General features: G+C 31.3%; 1 protein-coding gene across 1 annotated transcript in view; it reads right to left on the bottom strand.

Moving 5' to 3' along the window:
• Positions 1–5,720: 5,720 nt before the first annotated feature.
• Positions 5,721–25,372, bottom strand: part of LOC111634014 (PC-esterase domain-containing protein 1A-like) — a 49,348-nt gene continuing 29,696 nt past the window's right edge. Inside the window, exons 4-7 of the mRNA XM_023378691.1 lie at positions 23,532–23,737; positions 14,475–14,688; positions 8,405–8,574; positions 5,721–5,966 (exon numbers count right to left, since the gene is read on the bottom strand). Coding sequence (XP_023234459.1) covers positions 5,822–5,966; positions 8,405–8,574; positions 14,475–14,688; positions 23,532–23,737 — 735 coding nt within the window. The 3' untranslated portion in view covers positions 5,721–5,821. The remainder of the gene's footprint in view (positions 5,967–8,404; positions 8,575–14,474; positions 14,689–23,531; positions 23,738–25,372) is intronic.

The raw sequence follows: 25,372 nt of genomic DNA, 5'->3' as shown, positions 1-25,372 counted from the left end.
ATTATTTAAATTGATTTTTATATATTTATAGAAAGTGATAAAGAACTACGTATAAACACACGTACACAAGAGATATTTAAACGTAACTACATAATGCTCTAAACATGGAAAATAATGAAGATAACGCATAGCTTTGGAGTTTTTGGAAAGAAATGTTTAAAAAAAACTTGAGAAATTTTCGAATTATTTATGAAAAATACTTGACAACATAAACTATTCTCTTGTATAGCGACATTCTTTTGGCCGTGGAAAGTACTGAAGGAATTTAAAATATGTGTAGCCTGTATATAAAAAATAAAACTCGTTTTGTAATGTTTGTATTGTAGTGAAACTCTAAATATATATATATTGTAGATGTTGTAAAAGGTGAGGAAATAAAAGGAGCAAAAAATGATGTCACTTCGGTTGCAAATTACAGCACGCTTTTCACGACCAGTTGAATATAAGTGCATGCTAACCTTGAAAAGGGAGAGGAACATTAATCCTCTGTTTAGTCACAATAAGTTGCTTTTGAAATTTAATTTATAGAATTTTATTACTGTCAGTTTTTTAATGAGTTGGAAATCTTATGTTTATGTAATTACATTTTCAATAAAACATTTAAAATTTTATATAAATAATCAATGGTAAACATAATCAAAGGTGTTTTAGATAGGAACATGAATTTTGCATGTTTTAAATGTAAAATTTTATACAAGCTTTTCTTGTAACGTTATAAATTATTAGATAAAAATCTCATAATCATGCTTCATTTGTAATTTAAAAAAAAAAAAAAAACACTTAGACAATATAATTACTAGAAGTAGGTTAATCATGAAAGTATATTACATTGTAAACAGCAATGGTCATCATTTAAATATCCATAACCTTTAATGATTAAACTAAATGACCTATAAACAATAACAAAAATTTATTAATTAGACATTGGTAATAAATTTTATGGTTATTAAGTTAATAAATTTAATAACTACAAAATTGAAATATCTTTTATAATCTAAATATACATATTTTAAACCTAGAGAATACTAAGTTTTTAGATGTTTATTTAGAGCAGTGTTTCTCGGTCTTTTGAAAATTGGCGAGCACTTCGGTGTTTTCTCGGCTACGTGTGGCACCGATGACAAATATGTAGGTATATACAAAGGTATGTACTTGTCTAAATATTTAGGCAGATGTCTACATTAATAAACAGCATATAAATTTTTTATTGAGCAATGGTTTGCATGCACCGCTTGCATCTTTGTGGAGCACTAGTCGAGAAATAACGATTTAGAGTACGAACGTAACTTATTTCCTTGTAATTTTAACGTGTTTTATAAAATTTGTATCGTTACAGATATTACCGTGTAACAAATTAATAAATATTCAAAAATAATGTTATAGATTTTTTTTGCATACTCATTGTTTTGACTTAACTAAAAGTGATTTGTTTTTGACTATCATTGTATAATCCAAAGAAATTAAATTTAGATTGGTCGTGAGCAACCCGGAGCTTCGGCAAAGTAATCTTTTTTCTGTTTTGCGCCAAAGTGGACGAACAAAATCGCACCCCAACGAGCACAGAAAAACCCCACTTTTTTTGCATTTCTTGACATTTCGAGGTCCCAAGTCCAAAATCGTAAAAATCTTGTAAGGCCATTTTTTCACCAATTGCCATACTTTTCCTCTGTTATATACAACAGCCAATAAAGTAATAGAATTTGTGTAAAAGTAAGTAATGAATGCCATTGATGATTTAAGCAGTATTTTAAATTATTTTAACAAATAACTATGGCATTCATTATTAATATTTATAAAAAAAAAGCAGTAAAATAAAAATTTGTTTCCTTTTATTAGAAAATATCAAATATAATAAGCTTTTAATTTATCAAAAAACAGAAGTTAGTCTGCAAAATAAAGCTTTTAGCACGAATATTTTTTTAAAGTATATTTTTAAATTACATGTATTTCATAATATTGACATAAGAAAAACTAACTACAAAGTATAATGAATTGCAATATAACTGTAATGAATTTTTTTTGTTATTAATCTATTATAAAGATAATTATAAAATCAGTAATAATAATATATACGTATAAAATAAATTAAAAAGAATAGGATGTTCTTTCTAACTTGTTTTGATATATAAAATAACATTACAGTTTACATCACAATCAGCTTGATAACTGAGTATATTAAGTAAATTATGTTTAGCTCGAAATTTTTATATATAATTATAAGAAAATTGCAAAAAGGGCTGATTGTAATACTTTTTAAATTTTCTACCATAAAGAAATTAATATTAGCTTTTTTTAAAGCCTATGTTTTTACGTGTTTTTCGCTTCTAGAAAAGTATTAATTCCAGAGACTGTTTCATAAATATTAGGATAAATTAAAATTGCGGTGGCAGATGTTATAGTCTCTCCCATAGCCAGCATGTTATTAGAGTGGGGTCTCCGATATGGTCGATACAAATTCCCAGGAGTTAAGATATTGATGAACTTTTATGATCATTATTCTATAGATGTTTGTATTATTTAAAAACATTCCTGATAGTGGTCAGTGAGATTCAAAATTGTGAGTTTAGTGATCCTTGAGGTCAGAAAGGTTGGCGACTGCTGCAGAATGTTCCAATTTGTCTATTTCTATCCAAAAATATTCTAATTTGTATGGGAAATGGTCAAATAAGAATTGTAGGCAGTAGGTGTCTGAATATGTTATACAAACATACACATTATGTTCTGTTGACCGTATGTAGTGCTGTTTGATGGTTTCAAAACTATCGTTTGCTTCGGGCAATCATCAAAAATCGTAAAATGATTAATTCTGGCTATAATCTAGCTTTTATTTTTTTACTCTTGCCACTCTATGGTACTAGCACAATCTTTATTTTTAATCATGTCCATCATGGGTTAGACTCAATGGAAAATTAACCATTAGGCAGAGTAGACATAAGTCTAGTGGCCCAGGAGAGAGAGAGAGAGAGAGAAGGTCACTAGAGCAAAAAAGAAATTGTAATAATATATCAATTAAACTATGATATGTTATTAAGTAACTTAATGTCATTTTATTCTACTCAACAAAAGGTGGAACAGAAGGCAAGACCAAGAAGAGCTTTACTAAAACTTATCCTAGGGGCTAGGTAATACTTAATATGTTCACTGATTGATTATTCAATAATATTAGTTTAATTAGAACTATTCATTTATTTTCCAGAATAGTTACTGCCTGTTTAATGCTGGCACACTGCCAACTCACACTGTCCTGGATTTCTAGTTTTGAACTTATGGCAACACTAAGTAGATTTTATCTATAAAAACAGTGTATGGATTAATAAATCTGGTGAGCCAGTATTAATAATATCATTGTCATTAACTGTATAAGCAAAATAAATAGGGGATCAATAAGAAGTTGAGGAATTGTCAAAGGAGGCAAAAAGGTTTGGAGATCTCTGCACTAACTACATAACTGAGTGAGAATTCTAAATTGAGAATACAGTGGATCAGTGATATCCAGCAAAGCAATAGCTGTAAATATTCACAAAATTCACAAACACAACTGTCTATTAAGTGGGCTCACTCCTTGCAATGAATACACTGCATCCAATGCATATCCATCCATCCGTCTCCAAATGTTTTGTTACAAATCAAACACACCACATTATAGATTTAACACATTACAATCTACCCCATATTATACTTGCTATTTTTCCACTGTATGGCCATATTTTTACTTCAAAGATCCAGGTAATCATCACATGTTTAGGATTTACACTGATGGTTCCAAGATGGGTGACGATGTGGTTTGTAGTTTACTCCAACTTAGACCACGAGCTCCACAACACTTGCTTCCATCTAGGTACACACTGCTCAATAGCACAGGCAGAAACTTTAGCTATTTATATGAACTTAATTCACATTAGGCGTAGGAAGGAAAACAGACACTACTTACACTGTCGCATTTATTATGACAGTAGGGTAGCTTTATGCAGGATTGCAAAGTCTGATAGCTGCTTAAAACTCGTCCATCTCATACAGCACATTCTCAGACACGTAGACAACAATATTAGAATATTGTTAATGTTAAAAAATAAACAAATAAATAAATACAAAAAAAAATAATAATAAATAAATAAATTTTTTGGGGTCTTGCTCGTTTGTCTTTGTCAGTCTGTTCATCTTGTCTAGTTTGTCATTCTGTTCGTTTGCTTTTTGCACTTCTGTCTAGCTGTTAAGTAGTTTTTAGTTTCACAATCATGTTCAGTTTTATCAGTATTAAGTAGATATAAGTCTTCCTACTAACAGCCACTTGGCACTAACTTCTACACTTAGCTATTTGTGGCAGCACTTAATTATTGGTGTCGCTATGCTCAGATCCTTTTCTTTTCTTTTAGACCCTTTGGAGGACTTCGGCCTTGCAGCCTAAAAACTGCATGCCAACATCAAACATAGAGGGTACTGTCGCCTTATGTACACCATTCAGAGGGATCCTATCTTTCTCTACTGTCTATCTCCTCTCCCTCCTTCTCCTCCCCTTTCCCTTACCCTCTTTTCTGCCAGCTAAACATTTCGTGTATGGCTGGTGCCTTTTCTTGTATGTATGTATGTATTCAATTGCTGAAAAACTAATCCTCTATACCAGGGGTTCTCAACTGCGGTCCATGTAACATTACTGGGGGTCCACAGAAAAAAAAATACCAAATTGGGGTTCACTGTGATATTTTAATGGTCTTTAGGGTAATTCTACTTCAGAACAATTGTTTTACTGAAAATTAAATTTCTACAGTATATACAGTATATTGTCTATTTATTTATTACTCATTTCTTGCATAAGCATTAAAATATAAATTATTTAAAATGTTGAATATATAAACAATACATACATCTCATTGACAAAGGTCAAAGAGAGATTATAAAACTAGGGTCTGTTAGGAGAATCTTGTACCATCAGTGTCATGTCACTTTACAGTGACGTTTCTGAATGCTTTGCATCAGTTTGTTCCAGATCTTGAAGATTACAGAGGTTATAAACTTTATAGCCTCCCTCCAGTATAAACTCCATCTTGACAAGGCAAGAGGTATTAAAAGTGCTAATTCATAAATACAGTAGTTACTTTTTCTGAAATTCAGAGCTTCAGTATTAAAATATTTTTCCAATTTGAAACAATGTAACAAAAAAATATATAAGGTTTTTTTCTGTGCAATGTATTCAGGGTCCAAAAAAAAAAATTAAGAGGAAAAGGGGGCCATGAGTAAAAAAAAGGTTGATAACCCCTGCTCTATACTTTTCAATAATCAACCTTTTAAACTGCCACACTTACATAGATTAAACTTAAATATAAAAGACAGAAAAACAATATTTTAAAAAATGCTACATATACATTTACTTACTTGTAATTTCACATTAACTACAACATATTCCATATATGGCAAAAGGGAGAGATGTATATACATCATAGAGGCAAATGCATGTAAAATTACACATATATATATATGCATGTATATTTTGATCACATAGATTTCTTCAAATACTTCACTGTATTTGAATTTTAACATAATCTATGCAATAAACATTACAAATACTTTTTGCAGTTTTAAAATACTAAAAATATATTATTCAAAATTTTTTTTAAATTATAGTCTTGACTGAACCAATAAGAAATTTTTCTTCTTTATGCAGTAACATTATTAAAAACTACATTTTTGTTAATGCACATAAATTATAAATAATAAGCAAACAAACATTTAACATTTAAAAAATCTACATTTAAAATTCTAAATTATCACAATACAGTACTTTTTATTTACTTATTAATAATATAGTTTGTTACTTACGCAAGTTTTATTTAACCTTATTTAAATCTTTAATTAATAAATGATTATTTAAGCAAAAATCACAAACAGTATACCAATTTGTAGATATTAAACATCCGCACGTCTTAATCTGTGGTTCTTCGTAAAAAGAATTGTTAGCAGAATATAAACGCCTGCAAATAAAAGTTTTTACATTAAATAACACTGTTAATAACGACATATTACATTTTAAATTTTTATTTTATTGAAGAGAAAAACTTCTCAAAGTTGCGCTTCAAAATTATGTACTAAAAATATTCAGTTTTATATAAAAACCATTTTCCTTTAACTAAAAGCTGATCGTCGAATTTCTGGATTTGTTTTGCGTAATTTACTATTAACAAAAATTCAACCTAACTTTCTTGCTATATAAAATAACATAAAAATGTTTAATAGAATATTCTTGATGCATGCATCTATGAATAATATTTATAACTCATTAATACAAAAATAAAATATAATATATTTAATAAAAATCTTCCCCTTCGTAATTAAACTTTTCATTTGTCCGAAATAAAGATGAATCCAAAAATTATTAAAACTCAAACTGGAATATCACATTCAAAACATAAAATAGGGCATATTGCCTAATAATGTAACTTCATTATAAAACAATTCAGGTTATTTCTGTTTTATGTCGGCCACTGCAGCATTAGTGCTCAAGGTTCAGAAGTTCAGAAGAAAAGTTAAGATGGCTTCCTCCAACAACAAAATATTAGTAAAATTTATGAAACCACGAGATGCAGACGTTGACGTGGTGTCAAGAAGAATTCGAAATTTTTGGTTCATCCAGTCTTGAGTTGTGTAAATTTAATTAAAACAAGCAATGCAAAGCCCAATAAATATATAGAATTATCATCACGTGATTAACTGCATAAGGTTATATTCAAATTTAAATAATACATCTGGAAGTGAAGACTTGCTCGGGATCTGGGTGGCGCAACTGGCAAGCGCACTGCACGGCAAGCAGAGGTTGCGAGTTCAAGCTCCACCCCAAGTCAGTTCTTTTCTTCCAGATGGTTCTAAATTATTTAATAAATAATTAAAATTATAATTATTGATTAATTTAGTTAAGAGATGGCACCTAATATCTACCTCTAGTAGCAAATTACTTTGTATTAATTATTTAAAATAGGCAGAATTATAGCCCAATTGCTTGGTAATGTTTGTACATTTAATCTATCCAAGTATTATCTTAATGACAAAATAGAATATAAATTAGTTCAAAAATCTGAATGTAATGGAACATAACTGGATCCTCTGTGGATGGACTAATAAGCATGAAAGTAATTAAGAAAGGTTTTTACATAATGAGGCAGACAAAGCCTCAAAGAAAATGTTGACTCCACAGTAAAGACTGTTTTATTACTGAGGTTGTGAGAAAGGATGAGATGTGAAGACTTTTATTGTTGCTTACATATTGTGTGAATAATTTTTATACTATGAATTATTATAAAAAGGCAAAAAGGCTTAATTCTGAAAGTAGAGATGAGTTTCTAAAAATTGTAAATGCCAATGAGCAAAATTCTCATTAAGTCTGACCCAACACACAACTCTTCATTTCCTCATTCCCTTGAGCTTAAACTACCAAAATATAATACATTCAATGCCCTGTATGTAGAAATAACTTTCATGTATCTAACTCTGTTCTACAGATTAAGAAAGGAGAGACGGTCGACAGTGGGAATTTATAGATCTATAATTTTTCAAACTGCAACCCAATAACCTTTGTAGTTATATAAATCAAATACTATAATATAACAAACATTAAAACCATATAAAGAGTTTAATTATTTTAGCCTACCTAATTCAGAAAATTTTTTTTTTACTTTAAATATTTGATCTGCTTTTTCAAAATTCGATTTGCTGGCAGATCACCACTTGATATTTGATTGTAAATATTACAGTTTCTTAAAGTTTACATTAGGATAATATATGAAATTGTGCCTTTTCATACCATTTGAGTATCATGATAAATATAACAATGGTAAGCTAAAATAATAAATTTTATATTATACTATTTGATTTATTTGATACTGCTTGATCAGTTGAAAAGTACTAACATTTTGTTTATTTTTTCTAAGTATGGTAGAGACACAGACAGAGCCTTTAAAATATAGACTGTCAATACCACATACTATGGTAACTCTACTATTTATTTCTTTGCTTAACTTTCCATCCTTTGATATTTCTGTTCAGGTATCTAGAGCTGTCAACATCCTCTACTAAGTCTCCATTTAGTTTGATTTTCCTTCTCCCCTCCCGAGTTCTCCTTGACATCACTACTGTCATGCTTTTCTCTTCAAAAACAAACTTCTTGGCGGTAGGAGAAAAATGCCTTTGAGAATAGCAATCTCATCAGAACAACAGCCTTCACGAATAGTCAAAGTGGACCGAGGACTATGCATAACAGATATATGTTTTGTAAATATATTTCACAATTATTTCATTAATTACTTGAATTACCGCAGCCATATTACAATTTGTAAATTAGCAGTAAATATGAAAAATTGTTCTTATTGATAAAAAATAAATATGTATGATTTTCATAAGAAAATTCTGGAATCATTACCTTAATGGACTCGGTATTTCAAAAGCAAAACTGATATGTGATAACACCAATTTGGATATCAGACGAATAGCAAATGGAAACCAATGAATACCATCTGTTTCTCTTAAATATAATAAATCTTTAAGATAATAATGAGCATCTAAAATATCATATCCATTTTTGAAGACAATCTGAAAGATATATATTGATATATTGTTTTATATTATACATTTTTTCCAATAATACAATAAACAAATTATGAATGTAAAATTGAAAATATACACAGATTATTCCTTTCTAAAATTTCAAACTTTCTATATAATAAAATCAATTTTCACTATTAAAAAAGAATAAAAATTAACTTATTTCACTCAAATCTCTTTAAACATGCAAGATATATTGTAATTCAAAATGAAGAAATTAAAAGAGGCACACGCAAAAGACAATTTAACTTACACAGCCTATCATCTTGTTCTATGAACAATGTACTAGTACAAATGTAGAAACAGAAACTGGAAAAGCATGAAGAAAACAAAGATCAAGAAATAGCTTTATTTTACTATCTCAATATACAGTATACTTCTTAACAGTTTACAGAAAAGATAAAGTTAGGAAATCTTTTGTCTCTTAAAAAAAATTAATTACGAGAAACACTATTCCTTTATTTATATTTGTATTATGTCTTAACTGCTATGAAAAAGAACAAATCCATGACTCTTTACAATTGTCTTTATTGCACTTCTTTTACATAAGACACTAACCAGACAAAGGGCCAAGATTACTCTGTTAGCTTTTTTTATATCCCCTACACTGAGGCAATGATGCTGCCAATATATAACAGATTTCTCCTCTCTTACAAAATATTCAAGATAGTTTGGTTAATGGCAAACATGTATTTGTCTTTCGCTGAGGGTTAATTCCTTCAAAGTTGTTTCTTCTTTTGGTTCAAAATTTGTGTCATCAGTGTATCTTTTGGTAAGGAACAAGGAATTACTTGGTCTTGATGTCAATGCACTACATCACCTACAGGAGTTGATACTTCACAAGTCACTGGTCCTGGCATGCTAGCAATATCTCCAGGCATCCACTTTTCATCCTTGTTCTTTTAATTTCTATAAAGCGTGGGATCACCTATCTTTCCTTGCAGATGGGACATAGGAGCAGTGAATTGTTTGGACTCTTGTTTTTTTATGCACTTCCAAATTTAGATCAGGATGTAAACAATCTAGGCGAGTCACGAATTTCCGGTTCATGAAAAGTTCTGCTGGGGATTTTCCTGTTTCTGACGAGGCACCATTTGTAAGGTTAAAAGAATACACGATAAATTTACTTTCCAGTCTTTTTTCCTCCTATTTCGTCTGATCAAATTCTTTACAGTTTGAATAATGCGCTCTGCTTGTCTATTTGTCACAGGGTGATATGGAGGAGATCTAATATGACAAATGTAATTTTTTTGTGACTGAAAAATATGCCATTATCTGATACAAGTGTATCAGGTATGCCATATATGAAGAATAGATCACATAGCACAATTATGTTTATTGTAGATGTTGTAGAATTGATGTTGTAGATGTAGTCAACTCATTCTTCAAGTGATGATTCTGGTCACATGGATAATGAGTTGACCTGTACAAAAATATTTTTTTAATTGATCGTTCCATTACTAGTTTCTGTGGATTTTTTAAAAAGCCTGAAGTTTTTTGGCTTTCTTTCAGTAACTTATCACACAAGAAATTCTTATTGATATAGGCTTTATTAATAGAAATGCATTTCGTGTCTTAATAACTCCTCTCCAGTCCTTATTTTTTTTATACAGATCTTATCAAAAGAAATAATAGTTATAAATTACATCATACAAACGTGTTTACAGATAATATTTTTTTTTTTTAAATCTTTTTTTATTTACATTAGCTGATTACTAAATACAAGTTGAAATTAAAAATTGGGCAATTTACTGAATATATTAAAAAATTTGTTTAGAAAAGGTTGACGTACAAGATAAAATTGAAGTAGATAAGTAAAATATATTAAATAAATAAAATTAAAAAACTTTTTTCTAAAAAATAATGTAAATTGCTATTACCTATAGATGGGTAATATTACAAGTTGGATACAGTTTAAAACAAATTTTAAAAAAAATTAAACAAATACAAATAATTTTTGAATAAAATTAATAAATAGAAGTAAAAAAATTAGGTTTAAAAGCTTTTCTTCAAAAAAGTTGAAATTAAAGCTTTTAAAACCATTATAAAATTGTACAAATTAACATAAATTGACAAAAATACAGCACTGAGTATGAACGGATGGGATGAGGGACGTTTGGATGGGATTTCAAGTGGAGACTCTACCTGTTATGAAGTGGTTGTCATATTCACTAATAGTCAGACTGTCATTTAAGTTGATGATCTAACTATTATAACTTAATATAACTTAAACAATGTTTAAGTATGTTTATTTTGGTTGATTACATACATAGCTATAGTTATGTATGTAATCAACTAGAATATGGATAACTAGAAAATACTAATATATACATAAAATTTTTATCAGTTTTGCATATTTCTTGAGTATTACATTAAAATTTATACCTAGAAATAATGTCATCTGGTTTTAGATCTTATAACAAATGAATTTTGTAAGGGAACATCAAAAGTTGTTTTTTGAGAATACATCAAACAGGTCGTCATCAGACAACATTCTGTTCCCGATGATGGCCTTAAACAAGTTTAAAACATTTGATTTTAGGAAGTTTTGCTGGAATTAAGAAGGTTTTTTTTTTCATTTTATTCATTTTTATAACTACTCTCCAGTTGAAAATTCTATCACAGCATCTTAGTACAGTCAACCTCCTTTAAACTGCCATCATTGGTTTTCAGGCTAGGTGAAAAGGTGAGGATGGTGGTTTATCAAAAATAGCATGCAAATAGGAATGTCAGGATAACTTTTCCTTCATTGTATATTACATGAATTGTTTTTTTCTTATTAGAAATCAGCCCATAAATATTAAATATAAACATTTAAGCAGGACCGTGCCGTGCTATGATGCAGAGATGCGGCCGCATCAGGCGGGACTGTGAGGGGGCGGCATAAAAAACATTTAAGGGACAGAATTTCAAAGACTTGCATCATACTTGGAAAATCTATCGCACAGCCCTGGTAAGATACACCAAATAATAAGAATTATAGCCTATATAAGACTAATAATTTATATAAGGGGCGGCAAAAAAACATATAAGGAACGGCATTTCGAAGACTTGCATCATACTTAGAAAATCTACCGCACGGCCCTGCATTTAAGTAGTTTGATCTATATTATTTCCTCGAGTCATGGAGATAAATGCATCCAATGAGTTGACATGCATCATACATTCCTTATTAGATGCACTTACCTCCAGAAAATGCTGAATTCTCTCTAAATAAGCCTGAGCTTCTTTCACAGTTAGTAGAGGATTTTCTATGCCATCATTGTTGCAATCATCATTTTCTTCCTGTAGTTGACTATCTTCTTTTCACACAAAGTTAACTATATCTTCTGATGCTAACTTCACAAAATTATCCTCATTATGGTCAATTTCAATCAATGTTTCAGTAAGTTGGATTGTAGAAGTGATGTTTGAAAGATAGCTGATATCACTAACTAACATTTGAACACTGTTATAATCCTTGTCAATTTGTGCCTTCTCACTGAATAGGCCAATAAGCAGCCAGAAATTTTTTTATTGTTCTGGATGTCACTTCGTCTCCTGATTTTTTAATTAGCCACAGTGCAGATTTCAGGAACATCTCAATAGAAATTCATCATTGATACTGTGATTTCAGCGAGTTATATAAAGGCACACAATACAGATTAGATAACATACAACACAATTATTTATTAACTCTCTAGTTCAAATACAGGATTTCATAGGATACCAACAACTCTAGTTGTCCCTTTTCCCGAACCGAACATCTGATTAACTAAAGTTATCTTACTTAATACTAGGTTCCTACTACTGTACTACTTAAACTAATTGAACGTAGCCGGCTTATTCGAAGATTTAGAAGGTGAAAGAAAAGAATAAGGAAAGAGGATGATGCAGGTTGAATTGTGTGGGCTCGTGGATGAGGCTTCTCGTCGGTCTGGGGGGGGGGGCTGATTCACTCAATTCTTGTTTCACACTGAGATATTAATCCAAAGGGGCGATCCGTCTGGTTCTTCTCATTTTAGTTCCTTTTTCTTCCTCGTTCTAAAGTTATCTATTTCTCATCTCACCATACAATGTCCAACTTACAGGGAAGGCTTTCCTTACGATCTCCCCTATCCACTTCTCTCCTCTCCATCTCCCGTCCTTTCCCTTCTCCTCTCACTTCCCGTCTGCCCTCCTTTTTTCTCTCCACTCACTCCCTTCGTTCTCCCCCTTCTTAACTCCCCCTCGTTCCTCCTCTCACCTTAGTCCACTCATATTCCCTCTCAAAAGCTTTCCATTCATTCCTTTCCTCTCAGCCCACCCACACACTAAAGTCAATGGGAAAATGATAACATTATAAAAGAGTAAACAAATAGGGCAGACGAAGGTGAAGTGAAGATATATATACATATATACATATACGGTTTAAAATACGGTTTAAAATATGGCGTGTAGCCACAATACATTTGATAAATTTTCTTACTTGGTGATGTCTTTAGTTAGATTTAAAACTTTTTATTATGCCAGCATCAAGTAGTTGCAGAATTTCCGTGCAATTTGCCAGAAAGAATTGTATTTCCACATTGTTTAGATTGACTGTCTTATGACAGGGTGCATTATCAATTAATAGCAGGACATTATGTTTTTTTCTCTCTTCATATCCATATTAAAATCTTCAACAAATTCTTGGAAAAGTAGGGCTGTCATCATTCCCTTTTGTTGTGGCAATAAATAGAAGGATCAAAACTTTTAAAACAACAAGGCTTTGTGAATCTTCCAATAACAGTTGCAATTCTCTTATCACTATCATCTGAATTACAACACAAGGTAATTGTGATTCTATCTTTATTCTTCTTGCAGGCTTTGTATTCACATACAAATGTATTAGTAATTGTTTTGTAAGTTGTAATCAGTAAAATAAAGCGATATATACATATTTCATATCATACCACTATTATTGTCAACAGGCTAGTTCTTCCCTTTTCTGCAATATCCAAATCAGCTTCAAGCAAACCAAATCAAGCAGTTTATCATCTTCCTTTCACTGTGATAAATCATGATGCCGTTTTAAACCAATGCAGCCACCCATTGCTATAATATTTCAGCTTTCTTATCACATCATCTGTGACAGTGCCATTCTTTGCATTTACTTGCATAATCCATATCACTAATGCATTTTCAAGTTTGTCATTTTCCATTTTTCTAGGGGGGCTCTATTTTCTGCATTCATCCACTTGCTTTTTTGGTTTAAAATATTGCCTACAGTCAATCTATTTACATTTTTCTTCCAGACAAAAGTGATTGGCAATATATTTTTGAAAACAGGATGGATAGGTATTACTATGGACATAGATTTCTTGCTTTTTGCTAACTGTAAGTATAGTTTTATTCTCCACTGCATAAAAGATAAATAATCAGTGTATAGTACATGTACTGTACAGCAAGAATTCAGAGCTCAAAAATATCTAAACAGTTTCAGACTCAACTGACAGAATGTCTGTCCAGCTCTCTTTAACTGTTATTTGGGGCCTTGTGCAGATCTTAATCATTGTAGCAGTCACTCCTAACTGTCAATTGAGAAAGAAAAAACATTACCAAAAACTTCTTGTCTCTTGCATTTTAAAATTGCTGGGAACTCCCATTATGACAATATTTTACCTTAATTTTTGCAACAATAAAAAATTGTGGCAATTTATCCAAAACATTTTGTACAGAAAACGACAACTTTATTTTAAATCATAATTGGCGAATGGCAAGAAATGGGGTGGCAGTTTATACTATTGATTTACTATGGAATAAATCATTTTTTCAGACTTTTGGCAGAACATCTTGGCTGACTGTATATTATTTTCTAAATTATTACAGAAAATATATTATTTTCTAAGACTAAATACAGTTTTAAACACCATAAAAAAAAATGATACCTCTTGTGTATACTGATTAGCCTTCAACACATGAAAACACATAGAATTTTTAATTAGTTCAGTTGGTAATTGAAGTAAACCATTTTCATTTTTATGCTGCTGAGGAAATGTTGTTATCCAAATAAGCAAACAGTCTTCTGGAAGATTTTCTTGGCACAGTTTCATCAATTTATTTAAACTGATTTTGTATTTTCTTACTTCTAATTCAAACCAGCTATAAAAAAAAAATATAATCTTTACTAATAAGTTACAATTATATAAATATATAATCAAAAAGTTATTATAAAGGATGTTTCAAAATGATTTGAATGATAACGACACATTCTATCAGGAATATATTACCATCAATAGAATAGCCAGTGGAATACATTGAAACACATCCTCAAAGTTTATTTCTAAACTGGCACAATAGTTCATAATTCTATTGCCAGGTGGCAGACAAACTACTTGTGAAAATGACTGCCAGCGGTGAGGGGAAAGCATTTTGCATCTTACAGTATCATTTCAGTAGGTCAGTGTTGAGAGTGCAATGTCAATTTCATACAAAATTTCACATACAACCACCAGCAGAGAACTATTTGAAAATGGTATAATCAATTTCAGCAAACAGACTGTCTTTGTAAAGGTAAATCATCTAGCAGACCTTCAACTTCTGAGACCAATGTGGAGAAAATTAGAGCGTTGTGACTTTATTAAGCCTTGTCATTTATTTTTCATTTTCCTTATACCATCTTCCTGCAGTAAAACTGTACTTCCAGCTTCTATTTCCCTAAACCACACTGTAGTTGGTTGACCCATGTGGTCTAATCTGTTATAAAACAAAAGGGGGTGACACCTGATTGGTCAAGGGGCAGAGGATGGAGGGAGATTCAAACAGAACAAAGAAGACATATTCGGGGAGAGAGCTAGGAGATGTACGTGTCGACAAGTACGGAAGGAAAACCCATACAACGGAACAATCTGAGGTTTTTATTATTTCATTGTCAGTCACGCCTTTGAACCTTCTCCTTCTATAAATACTTTTATAATCCTATGATTCTTAACATCTTTCCTTTTACTTTTGGGTCCAGTTATTTGTAAAAATTAGTTAAGTTAGACCTATGATAGAATAGATTCTTTGTTTATCAGTACTTGAGAATCCATATGCTGTATTTGTTATGATCGGTCCCAATTAATCTTGTAAATTCATTGTTCGAATGATTGCTTCTTTGGAACTTTAGTTATTTTTTTGAAAATTAAACTTGTTTATCAATGCCGAACGTTTCCCTGGATTCTGTTATTTATTACACAGCTACAGCATTTTCAGCATAGCCCTCAAAAGTCTACAGAAAGAACAGGTTGGAAGTTTGCAATTTCCAAAACAACTGTATTTTGTGTATTGTGTACAGGATACACAATACTCAATAAGGATGCAATTTACATCCTTATTGACTCTAGTTGCTGCAGCATCTAACACTAGCAGATTTTTGCAGAGTAATAAAGGAAGCTCAAATTGAGCATTTGTGACAGCCAGCTTCATGTTACCCACTGACAATTAATTAGATAATTCCATAATATGTGACATTATTCTAATCATTTTGAAACACTGTATAAATCAATAAATAAATCAACTTTTAACTTATTTATATATGTACCAATATATACTAATTAAATTTACCATTTAAAAATATTTCAATAATATAATTGAAAAGAGATATCACTAATATAAATGAAAATGAATATAAAGCTATAAATCAATAAATCCAGTTTAAAATTGAATTTGTAGATAAAAAATTGTAAGATCACTTTAGAATTTAAAGCTTGATTACAAGAGTATGCATTATCAATATTGGTTAAACAATAATGATAATGTTTTACACTCTTGAAACCATGTTGGTGATTATTTTGTCTTTTGAACACTATATAGTGTAAATACATGAACACTTGGCAATCTTCATCTTAAGTTTATCAAGTTTATTAAGTCATCGAAGGAAAATGCATATGACCAAAAATTAAGACAACAGATATGTAGACAAAATACAAGTTGGCTGAGGAGGGACCTACATAAGCCCGAAACGTGTACAAAAACAGGTACAAGTATCAACTAAAAACCGAATAAACTTAAGGTGAAGATTTCCAAGTGTTCGTGTATTTACACTATATAGTGTTCAAAAGACAAACTAATGATAATGTATAATAAAACAAATAACCTGAATAATATTTTTCATATTTTTGTCATAGTTCCCAGAAAATCAATTCAGCCTTCATTACTGGAAAGCATGATTGTTGATTTAACAATCAATAATAAAAAGCCATTTGAAAACTTTGTAGGCAAAGGAACTGGGCACTGAAGTGTGATGTGGAGTCAAAGCTGTTGAGTATAGTCGATATATATGTTCTTCTCATCAGTCGTAGAGAGAAAAGTTGTCAATATTCTCATGGTCGCTGATGTTATTCCTGCGCACGACCCTCTAGTGGAATTCACTCCCTCAACTTAATCAAAATTATTATTTTCATAAGCAAGTCATAATATATGAATATTCAGATGCATATTGCTCAGTAAGAATGACAGGAAGAGTCATAGGAGAGAAACTAAATGTTACAAATTGAACAGAAATTTAAATATCAAAGGATAATATTCAATTGAATGAAAATACATTATTAATTAGTTTTATACCATTTTCAAACATAATAATAATGAAAAACAATGTTTTTCTTTTCTCCATTGCTTTCATCCTAAAATCTATTCCAACTATTATGGTAATGTTTTATTTCCATTCAATTCATCAGTATCTCTTGAACTACAGTTAAATAACTGACAATTCAATAATAATTAATTCTTCTTATATAAAAAAATTCTCAACATTTATTATGCAAAAAACTTCCAAAATTTGTTTAGGCTTCATTCATTCAAATGATATTAACATTTATCATGACAATATACCAAAATTGCTTTCTATTATTGGTTATCAATTGTTAATCGTGCTTTGAAAATTACAATAAGATTAAGTTTTCTTTAAAAAATATAACAAAAATCTGAAAAATTTTTAATATTTATCTTATTTTCTTATCAGAGAATTAAAGTACAAAACACAGTAAAATAATAATGAAAACAATCACTTTCACTCATTTCACTAATGCATGTTTTCTTATTATAGCGTGATTTCTGCGAGTTATATAAAGGCACACAACCCAGATTTGATAACATAAAATACAATTATTTATTAACTCGCTAGTTCAAATACAGGATTTCATAGGATACCAACAATTCCAGTTGTCCCTTTTCCCGAACCGAACATTCGATTAACTAAAGTTATCTTACTTAATACTAGGTTCCTACTACTGTACTATTTAAACTAATTGAACGTAGTCGGCTTAATCGAAGATTCAGAAGATGAAAGAAAAGAATAAGGAAAGAGGGTACCCAAAACTTGATGATGCAGGTTGAATTGTGTGGGCTCGTGGATGAGGCTTCTCGTCGGTCTGGGGGGAGGGGCTGATTCACTCAATTCTTGTTTCACACTGAGATATCAATCCAAAAGGGGCGATCTGTCTGGTTCCTCTCATTTAAGTTCCTTTTTCTTCCTCTTGTTCTAAAGTTCTCTACTTCTCATCTCACCATACAATGTCCAACTTACAGGGGAGGCTTTCCTTACGACCTCCCCTATCCACTTCCTCCCTCTCCGTCTCCCGTCCTTTCCCTTCTCCTCTCACTTCCAATCTGACCTCGTTTTTCCTCTCCACTCACTCCCTTCGTTCTCCCACTCACTCCCTTCGTAACCATTTTTGTGTTGAGCGCACGGTAGAACCAATATAAACTAAATTTCTTTGGAATCTATTGTCCCTGATGGGAATGAAGTAAACCCCTGGGGCTCTGTTGAGATCTATCACATCTTTAGCGCTGCACAGCAGGCTGTAAATAGTGCAGGTCCTCCTGTACGCGATCTTTGTGTGATTATGGCAAGCAGTCTCCCTGTATAGGGGATCCAAATGTTGATTGTTCATTTCCCGAACACCAAATTAATCAGACAGGCATTTCAAATTGATCACATCCGTCACCTGGTCACCTGGCCTGGGAGATCTACAAAGCAAATGTTGGGGGCACCTGTATCAACTTTAAAGACGAAGAAATGATCGTGCAGGCGTGGAGATACCTATTCGAGGAATTCGAACGGGGACAAGCGGAGGGGTGAAATGTGATACATGCAATATTTACATCTCAGACAACATCATTCTAATGGTCAAGGGAAGACAACACTTAGTCAGCACTTGAAGAAGACCTCAGTGGAGGTCGAAAACGTTAGTGGATATTGTAATGAATACAACACTGATAAAGATTTTTTGTCGACAGTTACCACTATATATCTTTCCTGATACATCCTTCTAGCTACTTGGTTATGTAAATACAACTATATTCACCCTCATATGCAGAACATATCTATATTGTGGCAGTACGCCATGTATTTTGTATATAGTTTATATTTTATTTTAATTAGCTTTAGTTTTCTTTCTGCGTTCCTTTCCCCCCCTTTTTATCTCCTTTCTTCATTCTATGGTCTACCCTCTATGGAGAGTCTCTCCCCGAAATTCCTTTACTTATTCGTTAACGAAAACACCCTAAAACAAGGGGAGGGGTGAGGTAAGAGGAGAAGTAAGGGGGACGAGAGTGAGGAATGAAGTGAGAAGGAGCTGGAGAAGGATTTTGGGAGTGTACATGAGACAAAGGGAGAGTCTGAGAGATGGACAAAAAAATATCCGTGATAGACCCACGGAAATTAAGAACGAATCTTCACATCATAACTGCCGACAGTTGTGTGACTTGAAGAAAAAAAGGGAGATCCTTCCAACTTTATGTAAGACCCTCACTAAGGACATTGCAAGGAGAAACGATCTTCGAAGGCCTTACATACTAGCACTGGGTACCCATTTTCTGAGTTCTAACTTTCCTTTACCTATCCCCTATCTTCTTACCTTAGTTAATATTAGTTTAAGTCTTAGTTATTATTAGTGTTTATAAGATAGATTTAGATTTTCGCGCGATGATTTTCAATAACAGTTCTTTATGTCGCGTCCTATGATTCGGGATTTTGTTTGTATAACCTTGTTCGCGATTCTGATTGTTTCTAACTGTCAGGACATAAAGTTAGCACTGGCATCCTAAAGAAGCCTGTAATTAAGCTTACAACCTTAATTAAAGTTGTTCTTTTTGTCATATTTTGCTTCCACGTGTCTTCCTTAAAGATAAAAACTACATACTTTCACAATATTCATCATCTCAGTTCCTTGTACAAATGAAACTACAAATAATAGCTGCAGCAGTATACAATACAGGATACTCTCATGCCAAATTTACGCATAACATCTTAGTCTATACATCCTTCTCCCCCTCAACTTTATTCACCAAAAATGAAAATATAAATTTAGTATTTGCACATCCTGCCATTCCATATTTATGATCAGTCACAATATGAATTGTTTGCAGTTTCAAAAAATACAAAATAATTTTTCCCATCAAACTGAGTTTTGTCTCTGCATAGAATTATCTGTAATGATGGATAAATTTTCTGATCTAGAGAAATTGGGTGCCTATATAATCCAGGAGTGGATCCAGGAATTTCATTTAGTGGGTGCACTTTGTGTGAATATCAATATCCAAACTCAATTATTTTTAGTTTCATGACAAGAAATAGCAAATCTTACACAAAGAATTTTATTTCAATAAATGTTTAAACTTTGTAAACTTCTACATTCACAAAACACCAGGATGAAATCAACACGTACCTGAATCAGTTACCAGTGTGGAGAAAAGACGAATAAAAATCAAACATTTTCGAACCTTACGTTTTTAAACGTAAGGTTCAAATCCTACATGTTTAAATTGCAAGTGGGTTCGATTTTGTTTAAATATCGATATTCTATTTTATGTTCTACATTCCGTTGCTTTTCATCATCTGAAGAAGAACTAGTAAGGTTTGAAAATGTTTACGATTTTCATTTGTCTTTTCTCCAACACCGGTAACTGGTTCAGGTACGTGTTGTTTAAACTTTCTGAAATTTTAATTCAAATGTACAAAATAAAATAATTATTAAAATCTGTGCTATTTTATCTGTCAGATCTGGCAATGCTGTAGCTATTTTGTTTTCATATCACAGTATCACAGTTCCTTTGTTGAATTTCAACAAAGTTTGTTTGCAAACATGTGCAATTCTTTCATCAGAAAAATCATGCCACAGAAAAGCAAAATGTCTTTCATAACTGCATATAAGGCAGCAACTTCTTTTTGTATTTTGTTAATGCTTTTACTCAGACACCAGAGCAATAACTTGTCACCATTTTAAATTAGGTCAAGTCTGTTAAATCAGCAGTTAAATTGAGTGCAAGTTGTACATCAGCGAGCTAACAGTTAATTGACAGTCTGCATCGTCAGTGGCCGAACCATCAGTCAGCTTGTGTTTGCACACCTTTACGCAATAAGACAAGTGTCACTAAGAATAAGTCACAATTATTCCAGTAGTGGGATTTGCATGTTTAGGGTGTTACCTGCCAGGGAAATTATACCAGTTTGCAATGCACTACGGGATTGAAACTGATGCAAATCTAGCTTTGTAGTTGTACAATGGAAAACTCTTTTCTACTTAGAATTTTGATTTTAGGGAGTGTGTACACACACTCCACACCTGTAATCTCCATGCAAAGATTCAAGCTCTGGTTCAAAAATTTTTATATAGGGGCCACAACCAGACAGTTACAACAAAATCACTTTGAAGAACACAAAGATGATATCTTATATAGTAGGTTTTCCACTGACCTCTCTAGGAATGTATTGGAACATAATTTTTTACTATTACAGTCAGGATCCTCTCTACTCAAACAATGTACAGATTGTAAAGTTATTTTTCACTAGGAGACTTTTTATATAACAACATTCAGCTCATATAATAAGCTCATGCCTGAATCCCTGAATTATAGCTGACACTTTTCAAACCTTAAATTATAGCTTATGTATTTAACGCCTTTATGTTTTCTATAATATTTCTTTAACATTTCGTTTTTATTTTTTATGAATTTTTCCTATTCATGTCACAAGGTAGATGTATATTAATGTCACATTGCTCTCACCTGTGTTCAAAAAATAATTTATATAGTTTGTTTGAATATCACGAAAACTTAACCTTAAAATATTGTTCTTATTCTAAATATGTTCTATTTCACCTGAAGATGATGTTCGTAAAATGTTCCACCTCTTGTATACTTATTGTTAAAGGCAATAACAGTCTTGTTCCATTAGATAAGCATCCGAATAAGTCTGATTGTGCCATTGTTCAGAATGTGCCCTGATTGGTAGAGAAAAAAAAATGATGATTGCTAAGATATAAAAATCAAAACATTGGTATGGCAGCCATCTTTCCCTGTTTTGGGCTTTTTCTCTTCAGACTTAACCATCGAGCAAGATTAGATCATTCAAAGAGGACCAGTGAGCACGTGCAGGAACAAGACAAAAGGACTTTTTATTCCGAGTACTGCACACCACTGTATACATACATTAAAAGGATCAGGTTCTCTTTGGAACAGTTCTTCAGAGACAGCTCTCTAACAGTAAAAAAAGGAAGAAGAAGAAAGTGACTGAAATCAAAATACATTGAAAGTTCTTTACACACTAAATATTGTATAGACCAAAACACTTGAAGGTGAGAACTTCTCAATTTCTGTTAACCCGTGAGGGAGAAATAGTGAATATAGAGAGTGTGATATTGTCAGATTTACATCACCTTATAGAGTGGGATAAGTTTGTTACAATTTATATATAATTTCCATCTAATTGCTCTTGCGCAAAGGCAATTACAAGATCTAGATATTAAAATGTCATCGTGTAGATTTGCCTTAGGATTCTACAGATCTTGGGTGGGATAAGCCTGGTCCCATAAAAAATGTTTGCAATTGGACCCCACAGCTTCTAAGACTGGCTCAAATTCAAAGATTCTAGATCAAGATTATTGAAAAAAAATCAGTGATATCTCTATATTTTCATGTTTTGGATTATTCAATTTCAATTTTTATTCTACACCTTTTTACATAAGAATCCATAAAAACTTTTCCCATAGAAAAATGAAAACATCAAATAATTCATCATAATCTTAGAAAATAAATCTATGTTCTAAGGTTTTCAGAAAACATGCAAATTTTACAATACGAATTTACTATATACAGGTAACCCCCATATAACACGGCACTTCTACAGCACGGATTCGCTCTAACACGGTTCGAGAATTGGTACCATCCCCCGTATAACACGGTACTTTTATAGCACGGATTCACTCTGACACGGTTCGAGAAATGGGTAAAACCCTTGTACAACATGAAATGTAATAAATTTTTACATACTTAAGTACTAATAGTTCACGAAAATTATTATTTTCGTGAACTATGAGTACTTCAGTGTGTAAATTTTCTTTTCTCGTCTTCATACACATGGTCCTTCGCGAAAATTGTTTCAATTTTGCCAGATCTCGATGCTTCTGCTTCTGGTGTTGCCAGATATTTTTCTCTTATTCCATAAGTGCTTAGCACCATATATAAAGATCTTATATTTATAAAGATCTTTTAACTAGAAGCAAGCAATCTAAAATTACATACACTTTTTGCAAAGGGTAAAGCATGAATCTGAAAATAATGCAGAAAAATGCTCAGAGGATAACGATAACTTGCCAAAAATAAAACGCTCTCGGTTAATAGTGCTTTTAGTGATGACAAAGAAAACATTGTTTATATTAATATGCATCACTTAAGAAAATTTTAATAAAGATATTTATCTTAATTATGAAAATATAGTAGCATGTTTTTTAATTTTTGGAACCTAACCCTCCTTTTCGTACTAGTTCTTTGTTTCGCATAACACGGATTCGCATAACACGACAATTTTTTGGAACATAACTACCGTGTTATACGGGGGTTACCTGTAATTATCATTTTTTACTTTTACTTAAATAAAATTTTACTGAATTAAGTTTTATTTAACTTAAATTTAATTGTTGCTAATCATTTTGCATACATTCTAGAGAAGTAAAATTATGCTTCACCTTGCTATTCCTTTAAGGCAAAAATTGAAAAGAATTATATTTGGTAACTCAAACTTCATATTATTAAATACTTTTTCTATATATAAATTATATAATTCTTTAGTAATATAAAAATGAAAATGGAAATACGGAGTACGGTACAGTCGTTCTTGATAACATCCTGTGCAATTTTTAATTGAAACATCTCCATAGAAAGACTCTTTCATCTGAAAAAAATGAAAAAGCAATTATGACAAATTTTTTTTTGGATTTAATTGAAAACTGTTTTTAAGTTTCAAATTTTTCATAATATTTTTGATAATATTTCTACATCATCTATTGTTATAAAATAACATGATGAAAACCTTATTTTTATAAGGAAACAAGATTGAAGCTCAAAATAGAAAAATCAACATTTTATTATCAGTACTATTCTTATCATATAATTATTATTGACAAGCATTTTTGATATAGTCTAGACTAGAGATTCTCAAATACTTTAGGGCTGCATGTGAGCCATCAAAAACAGTGTGCATGATTACCAGGTCAATTCAGTACAACTTTTTTACAAATGTACTATGGATGTCACGCCAACAATTGTTCTAACTGAAGTGAAAGTTCACACAGGAGCGTTTTAAGGAATGTTATTTCCAGTTAGCGCTTTCGAGGTAGATATGAATGTCGAAAGCGCTAGTCGGAAATAAAATGTTCCTTAAAATGCTCCTTAAAGCCTTTGGTGTGAATTTTTGTTTCAGTCAGTACAACATTTTTAATTTAAAGAGTTTATTTTGTAACTTTTCAATCCAAAATTATTATTATTATTATTATTTTTTTTTTTTTGAATAAATTTCTGATGAAATTTATTTTTGATAATAAAATCCCAAATACAAAGGATGTGGATGTTTTTGTAAAAAAAATCTTATTTATATTTCTTAAGCTGGATATCCATATAAGTGATTTTATCACATAATTTAAATGCTTTCAGGCATTGCATATGCAGGATCTAGAAAAAATAAGCATCTAAATCATATGGTTATGTGAAAATTAAATGCTTGAGCCGGATGTACTTTTTCATCATGTGAATTAGACACTACCAATCAGCAACATGATGATTTGATGTCATTTGTAAAAATGTCTTGGGGATGAATAAAAGGAATGAAAAATATTAAGATGAAAAACAATAAAAATAATAACAAATCAATGTTTTGTTTTCTTTTTTTCCTACAAAAATAGGCACGTTGTTAAGATGATAAGTGTCATTGTCATCTATCTTTGATTTATTCGTCGTTTTTTCTTGTCAGATAACAAATAAAGTACAAATTGCATAATGGATATCAACTGAGTGAATTGCACAGAAGTTACATGATTATGTGCTAGTTTAGCATAAAAAAATTGCTCATATGGATATCCAGCTTTAATAGTTATTCCTATCTACAATCTGTAATGTTACTGATTACAGGTTACCAATTAAAGAAGAACTGATCTACTACTTTCAATTATATTTGATCTTCTTTGACTTAAAATCAGTGAGAGACATGTACTGTACAGTACATTACTTATTTCATTTATACTTTTAATAAAATATTATAACTATGTAATGTGTAATATCAAAAAAAAAAAAAAACACATACACAAGTCATTTTCTACAGTTTGATGTGTGGCCATAAAAATTTTTCTGAGAAGTGATCACCCATAATCAACTGATAACAGAAAAATAGACAAAATCAACAGAAAAATATTTGATTGTACTGACACTGTGCATCAGCATAATAAAATATTTTTCTGTGGACTGGTGAGACTTTTTCATTGACCAGCACTGGTCCCTGGATTGGCAGTTGAAAGACACTGCTCCAGGGGACCAG

This window comes from Centruroides sculpturatus, unplaced genomic scaffold (genome assembly GCF_000671375.1).
Source record: "Centruroides sculpturatus isolate CEXI.00-Female unplaced genomic scaffold, Cexi_2.0 scaffold736, whole genome shotgun sequence".
NCBI classification, from domain to species: domain Eukaryota; kingdom Metazoa; phylum Arthropoda; class Arachnida; order Scorpiones; family Buthidae; genus Centruroides; species Centruroides sculpturatus.
Note: the sequence above shows the minus strand (reverse complement) of the source record. Positions and strands in the feature narration are given on the sequence as shown.